This window comes from Ovis aries, chromosome 2, assembly GCF_016772045.2.
Source record: "Ovis aries strain OAR_USU_Benz2616 breed Rambouillet chromosome 2, ARS-UI_Ramb_v3.0, whole genome shotgun sequence".
NCBI lineage: Eukaryota > Metazoa > Chordata > Mammalia > Artiodactyla > Bovidae > Ovis > Ovis aries.
In genome coordinates, this window is record NC_056055.1 from 147531836 (window position 1) to 147549277 (window position 17442).

General features: G+C 38.7%; 1 protein-coding gene across 1 annotated transcript in view; it reads left to right on the top strand.

Moving 5' to 3' along the window:
• Nucleotides 1-14812, top strand: part of IFIH1 (interferon induced with helicase C domain 1) — a 60068-nt gene extending 45256 nt beyond the window's left edge. The window contains exons 9-16 of the mRNA XM_004004655.4: nucleotides 635-758; nucleotides 1316-1588; nucleotides 2844-3103; nucleotides 5495-5644; nucleotides 9872-10033; nucleotides 13431-13621; nucleotides 14110-14203; nucleotides 14304-14812. Coding sequence (XP_004004704.1) covers nucleotides 635-758; nucleotides 1316-1588; nucleotides 2844-3103; nucleotides 5495-5644; nucleotides 9872-10033; nucleotides 13431-13621; nucleotides 14110-14203; nucleotides 14304-14483 — 1434 coding nt within the window. The 3' untranslated portion in view covers nucleotides 14484-14812. The remainder of the gene's footprint in view (nucleotides 1-634; nucleotides 759-1315; nucleotides 1589-2843; nucleotides 3104-5494; nucleotides 5645-9871; nucleotides 10034-13430; nucleotides 13622-14109; nucleotides 14204-14303) is intronic.
• The last annotated feature ends 2630 nt before the right edge of the window (nucleotides 14813-17442 follow it).

Here is a 17442-nt window from a genome sequence, read left to right on the forward strand (position 1 = left end):
GAATCTTCATAAACTGAAAACACTTGTATAACCAAAATCCACATCAAGGGACTTCCCTTGCAGTCCAGTGGTTAAGACTCCATCCTTCCAGTGTAGGAAGCGTGGGTTTGATACCTGGTCGGGGAACTGAGATCCCACATGCTAAGCAGTGTGGCCAAAAATAAAAAATGAAATCCCCATAGTATGTATTCTTCTATGTCTGGCTTTTCTCAAAACTCTACCTTTTAAAATTTATCTTGGTACAAATAATATTGAAACCAGTTCTTCACCAAGGAATGTTTTTTTTAAATTAAGTTCAGGCTTTTTAAATAATTGGGATATTAACTTTAATATGTGTTTTTAAAATAGCTATGAGCATTCAAGATGTAGGACATTCATTAATTTTATTTTTTAAGTTTTAAACGGGAAATTCCAGCACAGATACCTAGTGTTGGTGTGGTGTGGCTTGAGGGTTGAGGTAAAATAGAAACTGATAAAAAAAAAAGAAAATGAATGCATAAAGAGGTGATCAGAGTAACTTGTTACTTTGTCTAGACAATGAGTCTGAATCAAATTTGTTATATAAATTATTAAAGATAATGCTATTAATTCAACAATATAAACATATAAGATTAAGTATATCATTTATTTTTAGGATCCATTTAAAGATAAGCTGCTAGAAATAATGACAAAGATTCAAATTTTTTGCCAAATTAGTCCAATGTCAGATTTTGGAACTCAACCCTATGAACAATGGCTCATTCAAATGGAAAAAAAAGGTAATTTGGGTTTTAACATAACATTTGCTTTATCCCATGTTTATACCAAGATTCCAGGTCACGTGTTCCCAAGCAAACGGAAAGCAAATATAATAGCAAATGGAATTTCTGTGTTCTAAGTAGGACAAGGATAAAAATGTCCTGACTCCTTATCTAAGGAAAGAGGCACAAATTCATCCATTTTCTCTTAATCTCCAGAGTCTTTCACTTATTATACATTTAAAGTATTAAGATAAATATTAGCATCTCTGTTTCCACATGCAAACTTAACTAATGTGTTTTTCATGCTATTCCTCAGAGTCAGCATGAATCAAGTGGTGTGGTTTTTTTTTTTTTTTTTTTTGCTGATGCAGAATAGAAGTAGCAAGCCTAGGAGTCAGAAACTCGCCTCCTTTTTGTGCTCATGGCACATTTTGAGCCTTAATTTGCTCATTTCAAAACCAAAGTGAAGCCTATTTTCAAGTCAGTATCATAAACATATTAACATATTTAAGCCCACAGCACACTTAGGGGAGTATTCTATCATTATTTCATTGTACATAACATATTTTTCATAGCTGCAAAAGAAGGAAATCGCAAAGATCGTGTTTGTGCAGAACATCTGAGGAAGTACAATGAGGCCCTACAAATTAATGACACAATCCGTATGATTGATGCATATAATCACCTTGAAACTTTCTACAATGATGAGAAAGAGAAGAAGTTTGCGGTCCTCCTAGGAGATGACAGTGATGAGAGTGATGACGATGGTGATAATGAAGATGTGGGTGATGGAAAGGCACCTTTGAAGCTGCACGAGACAGATGACTTTCTCATATCTCTATTTTTGGGTAAGAATCAGTGTAACATTTTTGCATGGACTCATGCATTTATCTCTTTGGCATGAACCCACTGCTTCTTAAGAACTCTTCAAAAAGTTCTCTTAAAATTTCTCATTTTGAAAGAAGAAACTCCATTCATATTGGAGCTATTTCTAATTGATGAGATTAACTAGCGATGAGCTGTATTATCTTAATTTATCATTTGGTCATCTGGTTTTATTATTAGGTTGACCACAATAAATTTATTTTAAAAACTAGCCTGATTATTGGATACGGCACAAGATTAACTATAGTTGAACTTCTTAGTACTTCATTATACGAAGTCTTCCAGTTAGTTATTCATATATTTTATGAATTTAACCTAATTGTTTCTTGCAAATCAAAACTGTAATAAGATGTCACCTCACACAGTCAGAATGGCCATCTACAAATAGCAAGTGCTAGAGAGAGTGTGGAGAAAAGTGAGCTGTCCTACACTGCTGATGGAAATGTAAATTTGTGGAGCCACTGTTGACAACAGTATGGAGGCTCCCTAAAAAACTAAAAACAGAGTTACTATATGATCCAGCAATCCTATTCCTGGGCATATATCCAGAGAGCACTCTAATTTGGAAAGATGCATGCATCCAAATGCTCAGAGCAGCACTATTCACAATAGCCAAGACATGGATGCAACCTAAATGTACATCAATAGATGGATGGATAATAAAGATGCCATACATCTATATCTATATTTATATCATCTGTATCTGTAGCTATACATGTACACAGACAATGAAAGATACTACTCAGCTATAAAAGAAGAATGAAATAATGCCATTTGTAGCTACATGGGTGAACCTGGAGATTATCATACTAAATGAAGTAAGCCATTCAGAGAAAGACAAATAATTATCTGGTATCACTTATATGTGGAAAGTCAAATATGATACAAACTTATTTATAAAACAGAAACAGACTCACAGACATAGATAGGAAACTTATGGCTACCAAAGGGGAAAGGCAGAGGGAGAGGGATAAATTAAGAGTTTGGGATTGGCATATACAAACTACAATCCATATATATAAAACAGATAAAGAGCAAGGTCCTACTGTATAGCCCAGGGAACTGTATTCAGTATTTTGGAATAAGCCATAATGGAGAAGAATATTTAAAAATGTATATATATTTCTGTATACTTTGCTGTATATCTGAAACTGACAGAACATTGTAAATCAAGTATGCTTGAGTTAAAAAATGAAATAAATGAATTATTTCTTAAAGGAAATAAGAAAAAGTTGAAAAAACTAGCCCAAAACCCAGAACATGAAAATGAAAAGCTCATCAAATTGAGAAACACCATAATGGAACAATATTCAAGGACTGAAGGGTCAGCACGAGGAATAATTTTCACAAAAACACGACAGAGTGCATATGCCCTTTCCCAGTGGATTACTGAAAATGAAAAATTTTCAGAAGTAGGAGTCAAAGCCCACCATCTTATTGGCGCTGGACACAGCAGTGAGTTCAAGCCCATGACACAGGTGAAAACATCCTTTTGGATATTTTTTTCTTATGTTGTCATTTCTCTTCACTTGTAGTCTTTTTTCATCAATCTCACCAACCCACAAATACTTTAATAAAATGAAACAATTGTTCTTGAAAGAAAATGTGAGTTTAATAGCCATCAATCTGTGGCGTTTGATAGGGTAAACTTTGTTCTAGGAATCACTTTCTCCATGTTCTTGGAGGAACTTTCTATATTGGGTTTCTTTTGCAAAAAATGCTTAACACTTAAACTTAGTAACAAAATGGGAAAACAGTCACAATATAATATCAAATGGAAAAGTCAAATTTCCACAAAAATGTGTGCATTATAATTAGAACTATGTAAAATATGTTTGCATAGGATGAGATCTTTAAGGGAACTTGGAAAAATTAAGACATTTGATGTGATAGAGATTTGGGACCATGAGAGATTTTCTTTTCAAGTTTTGTTTTGTTTTGCTTTTAATTTATTATACTACTTATGTTAACAATAAAAAACGCTTGGAAGAAGGGAAAAAAGACACTTACGGAGATTATAAATATAAGTGAAACAGAAATGGCTTGTTAGTGTAAAATGTCTTCTGAAGTCCTATTTGTCCTGAGTTTTTCTGGACAAAGGGACACTTTAGTTCCATTAAAGTCATCATCATTTGGTTCATTGGAACAAACTAAATTTGTTTTAACATTGATTGAAAAGAAGTTGTTCTTCAAATTGTGCACCAAAACTCTTGGTATACTCTCTACTTATATTGGAGTTGCCTCTAAAGTTTATGCCAAAGAAAGCACTGTTTTCTTTAGGTAAGGGGTTTACATCCTTCTTTATGATGAGAGCTGCTTTACCTGATATGTTTTCCTCTTTGCCCTAGCTGCCAAGAAACTTACAGCAAAACTGAAGTTCATTCTCTCAGCTTCTGTTTTAATTCCTATAAGTCATATACCTATACTTTTTCACTTTTGGTCCCACTTTTTAGTTTTTATTCTATTAGCTTTAGTGTTAAGACTTTGATTTTATTTGGCCTTGGCTCCTCTTTGGAAAGAGATGGGTTACAAATGGCAAGTATGCATTCAAGCTACTTTTTGCTTATCCAGTTTTGACTAGGTGGCTGAATGCCAAAATATAGAACACACCCCCTTCCTCACTCCCCATATCCTCACCTGTAGACTAACTTGGATTTACTTATTGGAAGAGGAGTTAGGCATTTATGTAATATGATGGGAGGGTCTGACACTGAGTCTGAAATTCTCACTATTAAAGTTACTCCTTTGAATGAAGGCACAAACATCTAAAATTCAAGGATCTGTCTAGTTTGTATCAATAGTGGGCATGAGTGCAAGAAGGAAAAATTACCAGAGAAGACTGGAGAGGGATCTTTCTGCAGGATTCTCCAGCAGTTAGAAGTCAAAAAGAAAGATATATGTCATCCTGCCTCTGAAAAGAATTGGATGGGAATAGGAGAACATACAGTCTGTCTGACAGGCGTATTTTTATTTAATGTATGGAGGCAAAAGATAAGGTAAATATACACCAAAGGCCACTGGGTCAACAGCTTTGATAAGAATAGTTATGAAAATAAAACTCCACTGGCTACATCAAGCTAGGATTATGCTCACCAGTTCCTCCCATGTAAGAGCCAAAGTGAATATTTGATTCCTTTACCTATGTTAACTTGCAAAATTCAGATTTTTAAAATTTAAATATAACTGTTTTAATTACATTTTTAATAACCTATTATTTCATTTTTATTTATATCATCCTTTTGAACAGATAATATATTTACCTCTTTAAAAATTAATAAGGTACAGGGCACACTGGTGTCCTTCAGTCTCCCAGCTCCTCTCCCTGGAGGCAACCAACGCTTTCAGTTTCTGCCAGGAATACTTCATGTTTCTTTGCTTGAATGACTCTTAAAGTGACCAAATGCAAAATACAGGGTATATTTTCTCTCTGACTCAAAATTTGACTGTCTTTAAAAGTGTCATTGCATCTTATTCTCTGACTGTTAAAGATTCTGAAGTTAATGTAGTAAAAAGCAAAGCCTATTTTAGTTTCTCATTGCTGTATCCTCTTCTCAGCTGAAAGCATCTCCTCCTTTCTTCCTCCTAAGTCACCCATCAGTTTGTTTCCTTGGCACAAATGATGGCCTTCCCACCTCCAGACTGGAGGATGGAAATATTTTTGTTATTGTGCGGTAATCCCAGATTGGAAATCAAATGTTGCCTCACCATCATGTCTTTGTTCAATGCCAAAAACAGATGGCAGCAAATCCGTGTATGATCTAATCCTTTCATTTACACTGACCAGTTGCAATTTAGTATTTCTTTTCCTAATTAGAAGATTTTAATGTGTTTAGCATTACAACATTTAATTTACTAAAATGTTTCTACAGAATGAACAAAAAGAAGTCATTAGTAAATTTCGCACGGGAAAAATAAATCTGCTTATCGCTACCACAGTGGCAGAAGAAGGTCTGGATATTAAAGAATGTAATATCGTTATCCGTTATGGTCTCGTCACTAATGAAATAGCCATGGTCCAGGTACATTCAGATACCTCAAATATGTTAATTTCTTAATTTGTGTTCCTGTTTTGTTTTCTTTTAGTAAAAGCACACATGAAATGGAAAGTGAAAGTTGCTCATTTGTGTCCGACTCTTCGCGACCCCATGGACTATACAGTCCATGGAATTATCCAGGCCAGCATACTGGAGTGGGTAGTCCTTCCCTTCTCCAAGGATCTTCCAATTCAGGGATCGAACCCAGGTCTCCCACATTGCAGGCGGATTCTTTACCAGCTGAGCCACAGAGGAAGCCCTTTTTTTTCTGTGTTTTTATTTCTTTTAATAGAACAGCACACATAGTTTAAAAAATATATCTGTTTTCTTACAAAAAGAGAAATCAACCAGATAATCAGAAAGCCACCAAATTAAGAAATACTTGTATTTCAGAAGTTGATGTGTTAAATGCCTCACTACTCAGAATGAATTTTTCATGAGGATGATAGCAGTGATGGTGAGGTTCCTGGCCAAGGCCATAACATTTTTGTTACTCAGTTCAGTTCAGTTCAGTTCAGTCACTCAGTCGTATCCAACTCTTTGCGACCCCATGAATCACAGCACGCCAGGCCTCCCTGTCCATCACCATCTCCCGGAGTTCACTCAAACTCACTTCCAATGAGTCGGTGATGCCATCCAGCCATCTCATCCTCTGTCGTCCCCTTCTCCTCCTGCCCCCAATCCCTCCCAGCATCAGAGTCTTTTCCAATGAGTCAACTCTTCACATGAGGTGGCCAAAGTACTGGAGTTTCAGTTTTAGCATCATTCCTTCCAAAGAACACCCAGGACTGATCTCCTTTAGAAGGGACTGGCTGGATCTCCTTGCAGTCCAACGGATTCTCAAGAGTTTTCTCCAACACCACAGTTCACAAGCATGAATTCTTCAGTGCTCAGCTTTCTTCACAGTCCAACTCTCACATCCATACATGACCACTGGAAAAACCATAGCCTTGACTAGATGGACCTTTTTTGGCAAAATAATGTCTCTGCTTTTCAATATGCTATCTAGGGTGGTCATAACCTTCCTTCCAAGGAGTAAGCATCTTTTAATTTCATGGCCACAGTCACCATCTGCAGTGATTTTGGAGCCCCCCAAAATAAAGTCTGACACTGTTTCCACTGTTTCCCCATCTATTTCCCATGAAGTGATGGGACCAGATGCCATGATCTTCGTTTTCTGAATGTTGACCTTTAAGCCAACTTTTTCACTCTCATTTTTCACTTTCATCAAGAAGCTTTTTAATTTCTCTTCACTTTCTGCCATAAGGGTGGTGTCATCTGCATAGCTGAGGTTATTTATATTTCTCCCGGCAATCTTGATTCCAGCTTGGGCTTCTTCCAGCCCAGCGTTTCTCATGATGTACTCTGCATATAAAGTTAAATAAGCAGGGTGACAATATACAGCCTTGACGTACTCCTTTTCCTGTTTGGAACCAGTCTGTTGTTCCATGTCCAGTTCTAACTGTTGCTTCCTGACCTGCATATAGGTTTCTCAAGAGGCAGGTCAGGTGGTCTGTATTCCCATCTTTTTCAGAATTTTCCACAGTTTATTGTGATCCACACAGTCAAAGACTTTGGCATAGTCAATAAAGCAGAAATAGATGTTTTTCTGGAACTCTCTTGCTTTTTCCATGATCCAGTGGATGTTGGCAATTTGATCTCTGGTTCCTCTGCCTTTTCTAAAACCAGCTTGAACATCTGGAAGTTCACGATTCACGTATTGCTGAAACCTGGCTTGGAGAATTTTGAGCATTAATTTACTAGCATGTGAGATGAGTGCAATTGTGTGATAGTTTGAGCATTCTTTGGCATTGCCTTTCTTTCAGATTGGAATGAAAACTGACCTCTTCCAGTCCTGTGGCCACTGCTGAGTTTTCCAAATTTGCTGGCATATTGAGTGCAGCACTTTCACAGCATCATCTTCCAGGATTTGAAATAGCTCCACCGGAATTCCATCACCTCCACTAGCTTTGTTCGTAGTGATGCTTTCTAAGGCCCACTTGACTTCACATCCCATGATGTCTGGCTCTAGATGAGTGATCACACCATCATGATTATCTGGGTCGTGAAGATCTTTTTTGTACAGTTCTTCTGTGTATTCTTGCCACCTCTTCTTAATATCTTCTGCTTCTGTTGGGTCCAGACCATTTCTGTCCTTTATCGAGCCCATCTTTGCAAGAAATGTTCCCTTGGTATCTCTAATTTTCTTGACGAGATCTCTAGTCTTTCCCATTCTATTGTTTTCCTCTATTTCTTTGCATTGATCACTGAAGAAGGCTTTCTTATCTCTTCTTGCTATTCTTTGGAACTCTGCATTCAAATGCTTGTATCTTTCCTTTTCTCCTTGGCTTTTCACTTCTCTTCTTTTCACAGCTATTTGTAAGGCCTCCTCAGACAGCCATTTTGCTTTTTTGCATTTCTTTTCCATGGGGATAATCTTGATCCCTGTCTCCTGTACAATGTCATGAACCTCTGTCCATAGATCATCAGGCACTCTATCTATCAGATCTAAGCCCTTAAATCTATTTCTCACTTCCACTGTATAATCATAAGGGATTTGATTTAGGTCATACCTGAATGGTCTATTGGTTTTCCGTGCTTTCTTCAATTTAATTCTGAATTTGGCCATAAGGAGCTCATGATCTGAGCCACAGTCATCTCCCGGTCTTGTTTTGGCTGACTGCATAGAGCTTCTCCATCTTTGGCTGCAAAGAATATAATCAATCTGATTTTGGGATTGACCATCTGGTGATGTCCATGTGTAGAGTCTTCTCTTGTGTTGTTGGAAGAGGGTATTTGCTATGACTGGTGCTTTCTCTTGGCAAAACTCTATTAACCATTGCCCTGCTTCATTCCGTATTCGAAGGCCAAATTTGCCTGTTACTCCAGGTGTTTCTTGACTTCCTACTTTTGCATTCCAGTCCCCTATAATGAAACGGACATCTTTTTTAGGTGTTAGTTCTAAAAGGTCTTGTTGGTCTTCATAGAACTGTTCAACTTCAGCTTCTTCAGCATTACTGGTTGGGGCATAGAGTTGGATTACTGTGATATTGAATGGTTTGCCCTGGAAATGAACAGAAATCATTCTGTCATTTTGAGATTGCATCCAAGTACTGCATTTTGGACTCTTTTGTTGACCATGATGGCTACTCCATTTCTTCTAAGGGATTCCTGCCCACAGTAGTAGATTTAATGGTCATCTGAGTTAAATTCACCCATTCCAGTCCATTTTAGTTCACTGATTCCTAGAATGTCGACGTTCACTCTTGCCATCTCCTGTTTGACCACTTCCAATTTGCCTTGATTCGTGGACCTAACATTCCAGGCTCCTATGCAATATTGCTCTTTACAGCATCAGACCTTGCTTCTATCACCCACTCCAATATTCTTGCCTGGAGAATCCCTATGGACAGAGGAGACTGGAGGGCTATACTCCATGGGGTCACAAAGAGTCAGACACGACTGAACAACTAAGCAGAGCACAGCATAGTAATGTATCACCACATTGAGTGTGTTTTCTTACAACTTTGAAGGTAGATGCCAGAAACATAATGGCACTCGCCTCAGCTCTGGTGTCAAAGTCAGAGAGGCCCTTCTCCCCAGTTATCCCCCTACTGGGAAGAGGGGCAATGGGGCTCCCCAGCCCAAATCACTGAGGATGGTTTTCAGGGTTTGAGAGGGGTACCTGGGGAAAAGAAGGGCAAGACAGGATGGCCTTGTGTTGTTGAGGCTTTTGAAGGCCAGTGTGGGCTTCCGTGGTGGCTCAGTGGTAAAGAACTCACCTGCCAATGCAGGAGATATGAGACCCAGGTTCGATCCCTAGATTGGGAAGATCCCTTTGAGAAGGGCATGGCAACCCTCTCTAGTATTATTGCCTGGAGGATCCCATGTACAGAGGAGACTGGCAGGCTATAGTTCATGGGGTCACAAAAACTCAGACATGACTGCAGTGACATAGCACGCATGTACCCATGCATGTGGGAACCTAACCATCATCATTCTACAACATTGTTTTTCACTGAAGTGCATTTTGAGTTTCAAATAGCCAACTTATTAAGAAAATGGATAATAACTGACTTTACAGAGAATAGAGGAATCATTTGATGATGGGATATTGAGCAGTGAATATCATTCTGGAACAAAAACAGGAGCATTTGTAGCAAAGCACAGCCCTTCATTGACTTCATTGACTTGATTTCTTTCTGTTCTCAGGCCCGTGGTCGAGCCAGAGCTGATGAGAGCACCTATGTTCTGGTTGCCCAAAGCGGCTCAGGGGTTGTTGAACGTGAGACAGTTAATGATTTCCGAGAGAAAATGATGTATAAAGCTATAGACCGTGTTCAAAATATGAAACCAGAGGAGTACGCTCATAAGGTATTGTTTTGGGCTAACTCTGAATTCAGTTTTCACTTTTAAATGGCTGTCTGTGGTTGCCACGATATCTCTTTGTGGTTAAGCATCTAGACAGAAATTGTGCTGAATTATAAATTCCAGTTTGAAAGACTGTTCTGAGACCAGATTCACATACAAAGACTCAAGATCCGTGGTGGGCAGAAATCATCAGGGAGCTGTTCTATAAAGTTTGATAATATAAATTTAGATTTTCCCTGACCCAGAAAAACTAGTGCAACTCACTTATTCAATTCAACCTGGTTGTTTTGGTCCCATCTAATCTGTACAGGCACAATTTTTTTCATTTTAGAAATATTTGTGAAGTGCCTACTGCGTGTTAGGCAACAGGCAACACTTGTAAAAACAGTGAATGTAGCCGCAAGCAACGCAGATAGATCCCTCCTGCATGAAACTTGTATTTGAGTGAGTACATGGTGAGATTTGAGGAGGAGAAACGATAAAGAGAAATAAAGCAAGTAATACATGTATGGAGAGGAGAGCTGAAGCATTAGGTCAAGACAATGTGAAACAAACATCTAGTTGGGCACTTTAGGTTAGGTGTTTGGGAAAGGCCTCTCTAAGAGGGAGAGACATTGAGGCTAGCCCCGAATGTTAAGAAAATAGATCATATACCATCTTGCTGCATCTCAGTTTACTAACATAGAATCATTTGAGTTGTGAGAGGAATGCAGCAAAGGAAGAATGTATTTCTACAATATTTCAGGAAATCCCCCATACCACTGAATTAAAGACTGTAACTACTATAATAGCAAACAATCCATTTAGAAGAAAATTCACACCCTTGCATATGGGTGTGAATGTTAGTTTCTTAACATTGGAATTGGCTCTACCCTAAATAGAGTTTCACGGAAGGGATGCTTTCAAATTGGTGTGCATTGCTATAACCAACTCCAAGGTTTCCTGGCCAGGTTTCTACACGAATTTATATTTTAAAACCCCTTTAAATATAAGGCAAACCAAACATTTTGTGGTGTCAAATCAAACATTTGTAGCCATATAATACCACTGGAAAGTTAGCACTTTACATTTAAAGTACTAAATGAGTAAATCACGTGGGATGTTTTTCAAAGATTGATGTTTCAAGACCAGTGTTTTGTATAAACTCTAGAACCATCTCTGGAGTTTGTGAGTCACACGTTTCCAGATAATCTCTAGAAAAGAGGCAGTCTCTTTGGGGGCCCTATGGACTATCTTATTTAGGTCTCCTTTGGCTAAGAGACCTACTCTCTTAAAATTGCTCCAGGTAGACAAACCCAGAGAAGGGATGGCAATGACGTGGGGTATGTGTCACCACTACTCTGTTCAAAGCCCCATCACACATTGCCACCAGGTCAAAACACTTTTCTACTGATTTAAGAATCCTTCTCAACATAACATTGGGGCAACCTCTAATAAACAGTTTGAGTTGACATATAAGGGGAGGTCTATTTTCCATGTTATATACTGAGTTTATGCATAACCCCAAGCTTCTTCAATCAAATCAGACTTCTAGGAGTAAGTTGAAGATACTAAACATTGTCCCTGGCCTTGACCGAACAACATTTGCCAGATTACATTTTAGCTGGAATTAGACTGATTATTATTGGAGAAGGAAATGGCACCCCACTCTAGTATTCTTGCCTGCAAAATTCCATGGAGGAGACTAGTGTGCTACACTGCAGTCCATGAGGTTGCAAGGAGTTGGGCACGACTGAGCATGCATGCAGACTGATTATAGCTCTGCCTCCCATATATTTGTTATGATTTCTTTTCTTTTCTGGCCCTTCTAGTTGTTTCATATCCTTTACTAGCTTAGAGTTATTCTTTTGGTTTCTGGTGTCCTGGTTACATAGCCAAACACTGACCTTTGTTTTGTTTGCTTTTTTTTTCTGTTGCATTCATAGTTATTTCTTAATTGCCCATATGTATCTGTTCCTATGCCAGATCATCTTTTCACCAGCTCACTGAACTGTAAATATCCTGCAAGAACAGGCTAATTAAACTTTTAAAGAACAGAATACTTCAATTCATTAGACTGTTATAATTTACATAGGAAATTTGTCTTCATACTTATCTGGTTAAATCGTATTATAGCCCACAGGTTCACTTGCAAGGTTTGTTCTCTTTTCTGTGCTAACTATGGCTGCCTCACGTCAAGGTCTAAAACAGAGGTGAGAGCCAGAGAACTGGGCTATTCAGTTTTGTTCATCAGCACGGATAGTTTACTTTTCCTGAAAACTTTCCTTTGATTTTAAGGAAAACAATGGCTTCCTCCGCAACTTAATATCAATTTGTCATCTTTGAGAGGTTTAGTTAGGAGGTAAATTATTTAAAAACTAGAATTGTCTACTGTGAAGTTGTATAAGTATGAGAACTGGCTAGTCTCTATCTCAAGTTTTATATCTCTCATAAATTATATTATTTCTGTTATGAATAAGTTTCTCCATTAGCCACAGAATTGGGAATATAAAAATTTAAAGATTGTATTCTCTCATATAAAGACTGTGGGTAATCTAGACATAACACAATAGCTCCATGATGTCATCAGGATGCCAAAATTCCTTTCTCTTCTCTGCCTTTTTACTATTTGGCTCCCATTCTCAAGGTCAAAGCTTTTAGAATTTCAGCTGCTGCATGTTCACTCTAAGAAGGAAGGAGGAAAAAGATGGAAAAAGCAACAGTGCCCATGCCAGCTACCTGATACTTAAAGATCCTTTCTGGAAATTTTGTTCAACATCTTATAGACTTATGTCTTAAAGGCCACTGACTCATAAATGTAGTTATTTAATGGTGTATTTCCACTCAGAATAAAATTGTAGTTCTGTTACTATGAAGAATGGATCCTAGGTGGGAAACTAGTATCTTCTGTCACAATTGTATAGAGATAAAATAGTGACAAGTCTGGAAGTTACACTGTATGAAGAGAAATGAAAGAAACTGCAGGCTTATCATGGATAAGAAATGACTAAGGGTGATGAACTAAGAATGTTTAGTTCTTTAAAGAGACTTCATGTGGAAGAAAGAGTAAACTTATTTTATGAGATAAAATTAAAACCTATGGAGATGCGGATTAGAAGGAGTTTCGTTGTTATTGTCTTTGTTTCCTTCGTCTTTATTAAATATTGCCAAACATTTTCTCACAGTAAAGCGTTTTAAAAAATGGAATGGGATATGTTTTGCACACTCAAGGATTCCATATTTCCATGATTGTAGGAGAAGATTCTATACTAAACTCTTTGGGAGCCATCACCTCATTACTTTTATTTTTAGACTATAAGTCAAGTGTATATTTTCATAACTATCTAAGATCTCTGAATTCCAGGCAACTTACTTCATTGAAACTATGAAAAGAAAACTCACATTGAATATTCTTTTGCAGATTTTGGAATTACAGATGCAAAGTATAATGGAAAAGAAAATGAAAACCAAGAGAAGTATTGCAAAGCAGTTCAAGGACAAGCCATCATTAATAAATTTTCTGTGTAAAAACTGTAGTGTGCCAGCCTGCTCTGGAGAAGATATCTACGTAATTGAGAAGATGCACCATGTCAATATGACACCAGAGTTCAAGTAAGTCCAAGAGAAGACTTAAAGTCTTTTAAGTTTCTTTATAAGGGATAAAGCAGTTTGTATTGTAAATGGTCTAACAAAATAGTACACATGAGATTCATTATTTTTCCAGAACTTCCCCTTCTTAGTCCCCAAATTATGAACCTTATTTCAAGGGTCCATTTTTCAAATATATACACAAAGGCAGGAAAGGAGAAGTGTAAGACCCAAAGCCATTTTCGTCCAAACCAGATCAGTTTGTGAATGCTCATATTTATTTTCAACTTCTTGAGCATCTGAAGTCTAATTAAAATAATCAACAGACATGGAAGAAGCTATAAAAAGCAACATACCGTGAGAGGTGTGTGCCCAGTGATTTGGCCGAAGGGATGAAGTATAGAATGGTGCATGCATGTGGATGACTGGCAAGCCCAGCAGTGTGTGCCATGGGCTGTGTACTGGTCCTTTATGAATTCTCAGGGATAATTCTGACTCCTTGATAATTTTAGGAAACTGTACTTTGTGAGAGGAAACAAAGCACTGCAAACAACGTGTGCTGAGTATCAAACAAATGGCGAGATAATCTGCAATAAATGTGGCCAAGTAAGTAAACTGCTGTGGGCTTAATTTTACTTTGGCCAAAAGGAATTCTTAATTGAATGTGCATTTAATCTTTCCTCTCCCTCTCTCTTTTGTTTTCCAGGCTTGGGGAACGATGATGGTGCACAAAGGCTTAGATTTGCCTTGTCTCAAAATAAAGAATTTTGTAGTGGTTTTCCGAAATAATTTACCAAAGAAACAATACAAAAAGTGGGTAGAATTACCAATCACATTTCCTGATCTTAACTATTCAGAATATTGTTTGTTTAGTGATGAGGACTGACGTTTGATTCCAGATTTCTTTTAAAAATATTAACAACTTGACATTTACATGATTTTGATTGTTTTCATCATACTACAGAACTTATGTGAACATTAATAAAAGTCAATGCTTTACTCTGTATTGAGCTATATGAAAGAAGACAATATATTATGCTTTCAATTTCTACCTTGTTGGTGGGCAGAGGTGAAAAATGAAAACCTTCCAGCAAAACCCTTTAGTGTGGAGCAGTATATTGCTGTGGGAAGGATGTTCGAGTATAAATAAGGATCTGAGGTGCTAATCTCAGTCTTGTCACTAAATTTCAGAATAAAATTAAGCAAATCAGTTCATCTTTCTGAACCAGTCTCCTTTTTGGTGAAATGGTAATGGTACTATCTGCTTTTGCTTTTATTGGCTTTCTATTGCTTCATAGGGCTTCCTTATGGGAAGCCGTAGGGCTCAGGGGTAAAGAATCTGCCTGCCAATGCAGGAGACCAGTGTTTGATCCCTGGGTTAGGAAGATCCCCTGCAAAAAGAAATGGTAACCCACTCCAGTGTTCTTGCTTGGAAAATTCCATGAATAGGGGAGCCTGACAGGCTTCAGTCCATGGGTCACAAAACTGTAGAACATGACAGCAACTAGACAACAAGTGGCTTAAAACAACACCCACTTATTAATGCACATGTTCTGTAGCCCAGAGGTTGCTCAGCACCTCAGAAGTCTGAAAGTCAAGGTGTCAGGTGATGTTTTCACCTGGGTACTCTGGAAGAAGAATCACTTCCAATCTTTTCAGGTTGTTGGCTGTCATTTCCTTACAACTGAAGAATAGGATTGCTATTTTTTTGTTAGCTGTCTACTGCTATTTCTTTGTTACTGTCTACTCTAAGCCCCACAAGTCACCCTTATCACATGGCCTGCTTACGGGGCCTTTCACAGCTACTTGCTTCTTCACAGCCAGCAGGAGACTCTCTCAAGTGTGCTAAGACATTCTAACTGCAATCATGGGAATTTTAACTGTAATTTCATCATATTCACAAATCCTACCCATATTCAAGGTCGGGGGAATTTTCAGGGAACATATACCACCAGCAGAGATTTTGGAAGCCTTCTTAGAATTCTGCTTCCCACATCCTTGCCCAGTGTTTATGATTAAGTAATATATGTGTTTGGCATGAGTTTGAACAAACTCTGGGAGATAGTGTAGGACAAGGAAGCCTGGTGTGCTGCAGTCCATGGAGTAGCAAAGAGGCACAACTTAGCAGCTGAACAACAACAGCAACAATATATACGTATGTATCAAAGTATTTTGAAAAATATGAAGTACCACGAAAGGCAAGGTATTGTCAGGGGACTGTACTCTCCTCACTTCTGTCTCATTACAACAAAGATTTGAAGCAACAGACGTTAAAGCCCTCGGCACGTCACAGCTCTCGGACAGTCCATGGTATAGTTCTTGGACAGATTGGTGTTATTTAGAAAATAAAGGAAAATACATTCTCAAGGTATGAGGGTATGCCAACCCAAAAGACCATAAGAGAAGAGAGAGACAGAGAGAGAAAGAGCACTCACGGGAGAGAGAGAGAGACCCATCATGGCCCTTTGTCTCCTCTTTTTATGTGTTTTTTTCTCCCCCTGGGCCTGCCCAATGTAGTTGGGCTAGCCAGGAATGCTATTTGTTCTACCTGAGGTCCTCACTCTGGTCCTCGGACCTTTCTTTGTTCTATTTTCGCGGGCTTTTCCCTTCCTTGTCTTTTAGCCACCTCCATTCTGGACTCCTTTTTCCTATTCTAACTACCTAACATCCCCCCCTCAAGAGATGGGAGGCCCAATTCTTTGGGAATAGGGGCGTTGAGGTCTTTCTGGCTACTGCCTACTGAACTGGGATGGCGACAGCTATTGGGCCTCCGCCTCTTGCTAGTTTCAGGCCTCAGAGTCCTTATAGTGGTGTCCATCTAAGGGTGAGTGATATTTTCCATGGTGGGCTTTAGTTTTATATAGCCTTGTTGAACCGGCACTGCATGTTATAGCTTATTGACCTGGACAGAGACAAAACAGATTAGACAATTGATAATACATAGAACAATCATAAGCAGCATCAATATGACATAACAAGGACTAGTAGGGGCATTATCCAACTCCAAATTCCCATCGCTAGGATGGCTCAAGTCCCTTCTTGTTCAGGGATAAGAAGATCTATCTCCTGTCTGTTTTGGAGTACAACCTCTGCCAAGCTACGTTGACTCTTTAGAGCTGTCCTGAGAAATCTTATCCCCAGAAACTAGAATTTGGGGGTGTTTATTAGAATGACACTCATCTGTGGTTCTGAATAGGTATCTGAGATTCCCCCAGGGGCTCACAGGTGTATTGAGTATCCTCTTCTGCTTTCTTCCGCAGCTTGACTCTTGAGTAGTGAATCCAGGAGTCATGTCCTGGCACCTTGACTGCTGTGGGGGTAGAAAGTATTACAGGGTATAGGCCCTTCCATGTGGGCTGGAGTTGAGACTTTGGGAACCCATCTTTCCAGACTTTAATTAGGACTTGAGTTCCTGGAGCATATAGTGGTGATTCCTTAGAACCTTTTGGGTCCTGGTTCACACCGCACAAGCGTATGTCCTGTTGGGTTGACCAATGGCCATGGCATAAGATTGGAGGGTCTGAGCCTCTGGATCTAGGAAGAGGTCTCCCGTCAGTTCAGTTCAGTTGCTCAGAGATGTCCAACTCTTTGCGACACCATGAACCGCAGCAGGTCAGGCCTCCCTGTCCATCACCAACTTCCGGAGTTTACTCAGACTTATGTCGATTGAGTCAGCGATGCCATCCAACCATCTCATCCTCTGTCATCCCCTTCTCCTCCTGCCCTCAATCTTTTCCAGCATCAGGGTCTTTTCAAACGAGTCAGCTCTTTGCATCAGGTGGCCAAAGTATTAGAGTTTCAGCTTCAACATCACTCCTTCCAATGAACACCCAGGACTGATCTCC